The following is a 7,735-nucleotide window of genomic DNA, read 5'->3' on the forward strand; positions in this document are numbered from 1 at the left end:
CGCGGGGGCGTGGCCGCGCGGGTCCTGGCAGGGAGACACCCGCGACAGGAGAGGGTCCTGTGCTGCCACGAGGGGCTCCTCTGGGCCGGGGAAGGCTAGAGAAGGGGTGGATTTAGGGGTAGAGTTTATCTCGGCATCCCTCGGCGTTTTCCCGCTCGGGGGAGGCGCTTTGGCAGGCGCCGCTCTCACCCCGGTCAGGACCCGGGGGCGGCGCGGCGCTGAGGGCTCCGCGGGCCCGCAGCAGCAGCAGCGCCGGGCGGGTGTCGCCTCGCCATGGCCAAGCACCACCCGGACCTCATCTTCTGCCGCAAGCAGGCGGGCGTCGGTGGGTGCCCGGGGAAGAGGACGGGGGTTCCCTTCGCCCCTTTCCCGCCGCGGGGCGGGCGGGAGGCGCGCGCCGTACCGGCCGTGGGGCCCGCGCGCGGCCCTCGGGCCCGGCTGAGGCGCGGGAGCGGCGGCGCGCGCCACCCGCTCCGCCCTCCCTCCTTCCCTCTTTTGTTTTCCTTTTATTTCCCTTTTTTTCCCCCCGTGCGTTATGGATCCAGCAGCATTTGGAAGCATCTTTGTGACCGCGAGGCAAAAATTATCTTCCGGGTTATTCCTGTAATACAGATAACGGGATTTACCCCTGTCGCATCTTGGGTCAGGGTTCAGAGAACTCTTAGACGAGATTAGAAGTTGAGGTATCCCTTCCAGGTTTTTGTCACTCCTTGGAAAAGCAAATTTAACGAGCAGCTTTCTGTAAAATCCATAAAGGCAAAGCATTCAACTGCACTGTCCATAGTAAATCTCTTTTCAGAATAATCAGTGCTTCTCACCATCTGTCTGTGTTGAAAAGTCGTGTCCTGGCAAATCTCTTCTCTCTCAGACTTCAGACAAATCAATATTTAGTCTTTGTGGATGTGTATATCTAGTCTTTGAAAGTCAATATTTATTACATTTATCCAAGTTTCTAACATTATTGTTGTGAATGTCCCAGAGAAGCGACAAGACTTCTAAGACACATTTAACTACCTTCATGTTCTAAAGCAAAGAAGGTATTTGGACTGCTTTAAGCAAACACTTGATTTTGGCTTTTTCCCCCACTAAAACCAGCATAAAGGCTGTGCCAAGACTCACGTACATAATTTCCTTCAGTCAGACACACTGGCTGTGTTTGAAATGAATGATGAATGTGGGTGTTCTTACTGCAGGGGGGTGTCATTGCGCATTCGTAGTGCATCTTTGGTCCTGATAAATCTCTCCAGGAGGATACATATTGTTTATCATGAATGTTTGTATTTATGCTCTAACTGTTTCTGTAGTTTAACCTTTAATTTTTTAAGGACTGCTCATTGCAGAAGATAATTATTTGATATTCAAGCTTGTACTTACTTGGATTTTTCTCCTGCCTCAAATATTTTTTTCTTTTTTTTTTCCCCAGCAATTGGAAGACTCTGTGAAAAATGTAAGTATAGTATCCACATTTATTTGCTTGAGAGGGTGGTGTTGTGGTTAGAGCATGCAGTTTGGGTTTGAAGGCTGGAATCTAATTTTGCTTTGACCCCAAACTTAATGTCACTCTTTGAGAAGGGAGCAATTACCTTGACATTGCAAGTGTAGCTCAAGGAATACTTAAAAAGTTGCAAGCTCAGCAGTCCCAGAGTACCTGCTGATAGCATTTCTAGTGGCTGAAGCTACAGTGCCTGCTTCACTGGATCCTTGAATCTGCAATACCAAAATATCATACTGATCATTTTAAAGCAGGGGGAAAATGCATTTTTGGGTTTTGGCTTCATCATACTGCAAGAAAGGTTCCCGTTAGCATCTGGGAGAAGAAGAAATGGAGGGCAAACATCTAAAGTTAGAGCAGGAAAAACACCCAAGGAATCCAGTGATTAGCTGTGAAAGGGGAGAAAGAGTGTGATCTGTTGTTAGATCCTTGTGATCTGTTGTTAAAACATGTAGGGGAACAGAACAAATGAGGTGAGTAGTTTGTGACTCGAAAACAGTGTGAGAATAAGCAAAGTGGGAGAACTACAGTCTGAAGCAAGAAGATCATTTTCAAGAGCACCTGACAGTGAAACAGATTCTCATTGGTAGTAGCTGAGGGCTGTCACACCAGAAATTTAAGAGCAGGTTGTGGGAGTCAGGATTAGATACCTTGGGAACTGGTAATAGGATATGAAGCCTTTTATCCACAGGTCAGTGTTTTGGTTAAGGTCCAGCTCAGCAGAATCTGTCCCTGGCATCTGATGGCTCCTTGCCTGTTTGATATCAGTACTGGAATTTCACTCGGTTCCTTGTGAGAGCGCAAGAGCAACTTTCGTGAAATGGCTGCTTATGCCACTTTGCCCTTCCTTTGGCCTTGTCACAGATGAAGGATTAAAGGGACCATGAGTACAGTCTCTTATCTCTTTGAGCATAGTAACTCCAGACTTTTGTTGATGTGGCACTGTGGGAGAAGCTTACACTGCTGCTTCTGTGTAGGTAAGGACTCTAGTCCTGTCAGTGTGGCTTTTTTTCTTTTGCAAATGAATAAGTCAGGAAAAGTTCTAGAGTAAAAATAGTGGTACGATCTAAGCAAGTCTTGGCTAATCACAAAGTAGTTACCCAAGTAATTTTGGGTTTCTTCTCTGACTGTGAATGAATGACTAAATTTAAAAAAACCCTCAAATATTGCAGGCCACAGCTCTTGTTCCTGTCAAGTCTGTGTGCAATACCAAGTTGTGCCCTGTGCCCGCAAGGCACTTTTCTGCAGTTCTGCTGTATTGTCTTTGAGTGTACAGGGAAGTTATTTGACCAGGAAGCTTTTGCTGTGGTGTGGGGTGGCAGAAAGGACCCTGTGTGAGCAAAGGCTGTGCTGTGCCCGCAGGTGATGGCAAGTGTGTGATCTGTGACTCCTACGTGCGGCCCTGCACCCTGGTGCGCATCTGTGACGAGTGCAACTACGGCTCCTACCAGGGCCGCTGCGTCATCTGCGGGGGGCCCGGCGTGTCCGACGCCTACTACTGCAAGGAGTGCACCATCCAGGAGAAGGATGTAAGTTGCCATCCCTGCTACATGGTAGTCATGCTTCCCTTTAAGGGGCTTGGAGCTGCTGAAATTAGTGCTGGGATGATTTGCTCTTGTTTGTCTGAAACCTTTATTCCCCTGTTGATAGGTCTCTGTGTTAGCAAAGCATTTTGAGGTATTGTAACTCTCTTCATTCTAAGGATCTCTGACTCACAGTTCATTTCCTCCACACACTGCTTGTTACCACTTCAGGTTGTTATCTTAGTACAGCTCCAGCCTAGGTTTCACCAGGGTCAGAAATATTGCAGACACTGCAAGGCTGTGGCAGAAGCAGCTCCTCCCTAAAGTCCACTATGAGCCACTGATTAAGAGTACATATGGTACTATGAGGCCTGTGGAATCAAAACCTTTGTTTTCCTTTGAATAACAAGGTAAAGTTGGTCCTTAGTGTGGTAATTGTGTTTCACAAGTTTGATGCTTCTTGTATAATTTCAGTGGAATACAATTTATATTCTCTTACTCTGTTCTGGAATTGTCTGTATTATTATCTGTAGATATTTCTCTTTCTGCTAATGCATTTTGGTATAATGATCCCTTTTGTCTATAGCCAGAGCTATCGTCTTTTTACAATATTGTGCTGAAAGCCATTGCATGTGGGAAATGAGGCAGCTGTTCACCCCTTGTAAGGCTTTTGTTAATAATCCAACACGACGGGTGCAGAACATTAATTGCAACAAAGCATTAGAAAGACCTTACAGGAGAACAAGAACATGATGCTTACAGTTCTGCTATCCCAGAATATAGGCCTGGTAGCTGTGAGAGTGTCTGTTAAAAGTTGTTTGGTGCTCTGCAAATGTCATTTCCTACACACCCTAATGACTGTGAAGAACGTGCTGAGAGAGTGGTTCAGAGTGATTTACAGGAGTGTCCTCAGCTGAGTGAGTTGCTGCTTTAACTCTCTCTAGTGCCTGTTTTCTCTAGAGACCTGCAGCCAAATCCAGAACAGGAGCAGGTCCTCCTTTGAGTTTAGTCATTAGATCTAACAGGACCATAATCTTTCTCTGGATCCAAATATGGATATAAGTGCTTTGATGGGGGTGCTGCCTCCTACGTTATAAATGCTGTGAGAAATGGTAATTTTGTTCACTTGCCTTTGGAATGAAGATGCCTGGCTTTATAAGTCATGAGCAAAATAGGCTTGGTTTTATCGATTCTTAGGGATTCCCAACAAGTGTTTTTCATAACCTAAGATTACCTGTATCTTATGTTTGATTCAGGTGTGAAATAACCAGCTGCTCTGTCAAGGAGGACTGTAGAAAACATAGAGCTAGAGAAAAATAACAGGTCTGGAGTTAGAAAAGAATAACAGGTCTGGGGTGACCTGGGTGACACCTGGGTGAATGCTGCTGTGAGTGAAGAAAGTTGCTCTGTAGCAGAAAACTCAGATGTTACATATTATTGCATATGTGAAGTTGCAGATCTGAAACAGCAGATTTGGCATGATTTGTTGCAGGATTGAAGAATGCTTGTACAAGCATAGGGAGCCCAGAAGGAGAAAAAATGAAGTGTGCTGCTGCCTGTCACAATTATGGTATCTGGTGCTGATGTGAATAAGAAAACCAGATGGGCAGAGCTCTGTACCTGAAGCTTCAACAGTCCAAGGCTTCAGCTACAGCATTTTCATCATCCTCAGAGAAAGACTGGAAAAAATAGTGAAGCAAGAAAGCAAATAAAATGGATGGCAGAGATAGACTGCCATTGGGCACAAAGCAAAGGACCTGGTTACTCTTGGTTCATTTGTTCTGGTGCAGGAAGGAATGAAGTATTGTTTCAGCCCACTTTGATCTGTGGGTAAAGGCCTGAATCCCACCTTGTCACCCAGGACATCAGTGAGTTGCAAATAGTAATCTTTTCTTGGAGAAAGGAGGGTGCTCATGAGCTGTGTCCTTAGGAGGAGGTGGAGGAATGAACAGAGCCCTGCAATAAGGCTGTCAAGATTTGAACAGACTCCATGGATTGTGGGAGGAAGTCTTGAAAGAGTCCTACTATTGAGGTTCAAAATGAAATAAGGGGACAGTAGCTAGAAATGGGTCATGGCAGGTGGATGGGGGAGGGATGATTTCTGTTCCCCACCTCTCCTGTTATTCCCATCATGCAGATCTTCCCCACCAGATTGCATCTCTGGCATGGGAGCCAGGCAGCTTGGGTGCAGATTCTACAGCATCTGACATCTGCCCAGGGGCTTTCTAAATCTGAAGCACTCAGGCTTGCTCTTCAGCCCAGGACACATGTTCCTTTGCCTGCTGGGTCCCTCACAACTGCTGTGGGCAGCCATAATGTTTTGCCCTAAAGAATTATGCAGGTGCTGGACTCAGGTGGCCCACGGGCAAATTTTCCCAGGTATACCAAGAAGGCATTTCTGATTTGGTTTTGCAACCACACCTCTCCCCTACTCCCCTTGCTTTTCTCAAGGCTTTTTTCTCACCATCTGCTGGAATTCAGGTACAAGAACTTACTTATGTAGCTGCTGTGGGTAGCTGACCCTACAGCCTCTGCAGTAATCAATCCAGGATACAAGAAATCTAAGATTCAGTTCTGCTGTCACTGCTGAGGGGTTCCTGAACACAAGAATGGCTTGGTGACATCTAGAGCCTCAAGATTCTTCTTTGCTAAGGAGGGGAAAGGTTACTCCTCTGGGCCCTAGAAGTCCTGCATATCCTGATTTAGAAAGAATCAAGTCTCGTGGCACAGCGCACCCTTTTCATGAAATGGCTGATGTTATATGAGCTGTTTTCCATTTTGGCCCTGAGGGAGACCATGTCCTGCAGTAATGCTGAAGAGACATCCATGCTCTTCTCTGTTGCACTATCTTACTGGTAACCAGCACTGGAGAGCACTTTGTACAGGTGTTTGAAATGTGTTGAGGACAGGGCAAGTAGTGTGGGAACTGAGAATCTGCCACAGCTATGATGTTGTTCTGTGTTTGCTCATTTCCTAACTTGCATTTTCTTTTCTTACAGAGAGATGGTTGCCCTAAGATTGTCAACCTGGGCAGTTCCAAGACAGATCTTTTCTATGAAAGGAAAAAGTATGGCTTCAAGAAGAGGTGATCCCATTCGTACGTGGCTACCTCCTGTTGGGTTGGCAAGAGGGCCTTGGAACATCTCTGGACTTCACTCTTATTGAAAACTTGTTGATTATTTTTTTCTAAAGCAATACAAATTCAGTAATATACTTAGGGTTGGAGAAATAACACACTGAGTGGGGACTGAAACCTGATGAGAACCAGTAATGAGAGGGCAAATGAAGATTACTGTCTCTTTCCTTTGCAGAAGCTCTGCTAGTAGTTGCCCCAGCTCTATACAAAGCAGAGTGGGCAAGCACTTATGCATAGAAGGAGCCATGTAAAAATGGAAAGTGCTGTTTTTAGTGTGGAGAAACACCTTGAGGCTCTTCTTACTGGGCCTCCTCTCAATTTTTTGAAATTGCCCCATCCATCAGTGTTGAAACACCAATCCGCTCCCCTCCTCCCTTCCCCTGGTATATTTCCATGCTGCCCTGTTTTGTAAGGAATCTGCTCTTGTCTGGTACCTTCCTAGGGAGAGCACAGCTGTTCCATGTTTTCTTTGACAGATAAATCCAAGGCCATTTCTTGTAACCATTCCTGTAGGATGCATACCAATAAAGCTTTTCCTTTCGGGTTTTTATTTTTGGTACAACAAGGATTTCTATTTGGTTCATTCCGTGCCTAGCCTCTCTGGAGCTTGCTGGGGACACAGAGGATTAGCCCAGCTAGCACTTCACAATGGGTTATCTGGTTTCTGCTTATGGCCACGTGACCTTGCCACAAGGAGCTTCAGGGAATGGCTGTTGCTTTTGTCTGCCTGTGATCCCAGCCACTGATCATTTTGTCCCGTAGCATGAGGATCGCTGAGCTTGTAACCCTTATCCCGGCTAATACGGCCGTGGATGTTGTTTCACCATGCAAACATCCAATCCCTTTCTAACCCTACTAAGCTATTTGACTGGCTATCCTGTTCTTGTGAATAAGTTAAAGCCTTCCCTGCTGTAATGGGAAACCAACCATTGTGTTCTGGGCTATTGGCCGTGTGTGTGCTGGAAACCAGAGGCTGCTTGTTAGTCAAATACCAGGAGAGGCTAAAAGCACTCTGTTGGCTCAGCAAAGATCTGGGAACAGGGCCTTTGTGCAGAGGCGGAACCGAGTTCCCCACGGGTCTGTACTCCTCAGATTTTTAAAGCAGGGCCCTGGCTCAGCATGCCCTGCAGTCCTTCAAGCACTTGCAGTCTGAGCAGAGCGTGTGCTACACTAACATAGTTGTCTTTGTGCAGTTTTGGAGTGCAGAGCCCCCAAACCTTTTTTCGTTTTGTGCCCCTTCCAGGATTTCAGCTATTCCCTTGAGGCTAGTACCAATTCCTCTAACTACTCCTTGGCTTAAATACCTCTTCTACCTGCTCCAACCATTTGGATAAAAGTGAAAAGCACACAAGTTGTGATTATCCTCTCCTCAAAAGTAATTTTTCCCTGCTGCAGCTGGCTGTAGCTGTCACTGGCCCTACAGCTATCTCAGCTGCTCCTCCCTCTCCAGCCCCCAGCTATTAATTCTGTCAGTTTTCTCTTCCAAGCTTTTTGTAGTTCTGAGAATATCAGTATGTCTTTTTCCCTACACAGTTTCTGATGGATGCCATTTGCCATGATGTTCAGAGCAATCTAGCTCATTGG

The 7,735-nt window shown here is 46.0% G+C and overlaps 1 protein-coding gene across 1 annotated transcript; it reads left to right on the forward strand.

Annotated features, from left to right (window-relative positions):
- The first annotated feature begins 69 nt into the window (after positions 1–69).
- Positions 70–6,716, forward strand: PHF5A (PHD finger protein 5A). Its single transcript, XM_059471644.1, has 4 exons — positions 70–325; positions 1,424–1,447; positions 2,855–3,021; positions 6,015–6,716. The coding sequence occupies exons 1-4, from the start codon at positions 274–276 to the stop codon at positions 6,102–6,104; spliced, it is 333 nt and encodes a 110-aa protein (XP_059327627.1). The 5' UTR covers positions 70–273; the 3' UTR covers positions 6,105–6,716.
- Positions 6,717–7,735: the final 1,019 nt, after the last annotated feature.

The sequence above is a fragment of the Ammospiza nelsoni genome, chromosome 5 (assembly GCF_027579445.1).
Source record: "Ammospiza nelsoni isolate bAmmNel1 chromosome 5, bAmmNel1.pri, whole genome shotgun sequence".
NCBI classification, from domain to species: domain Eukaryota; kingdom Metazoa; phylum Chordata; class Aves; order Passeriformes; family Passerellidae; genus Ammospiza; species Ammospiza nelsoni.

Excerpts from the sequence above, each read along its gene's own strand:
- PHF5A (XM_059471644.1), top strand. The coding sequence starts at position 274 with ATGGCCAAGCACCACCCGGACCTCATCTTCTGCCGCAAGCAGGCGGGC. Across the intron at positions 326-1,423 it reads CCGCAAGCAGGCGGGCGTCG|CAATTGGAAGACTCTGTGAA; the intron begins GTGGGTGCCCGG and ends TTTTTTCCCCAG. Across the intron at positions 1,448-2,854 it reads TGGAAGACTCTGTGAAAAAT|GTGATGGCAAGTGTGTGATC; the intron begins GTAAGTATAGTA and ends CTGTGCCCGCAG.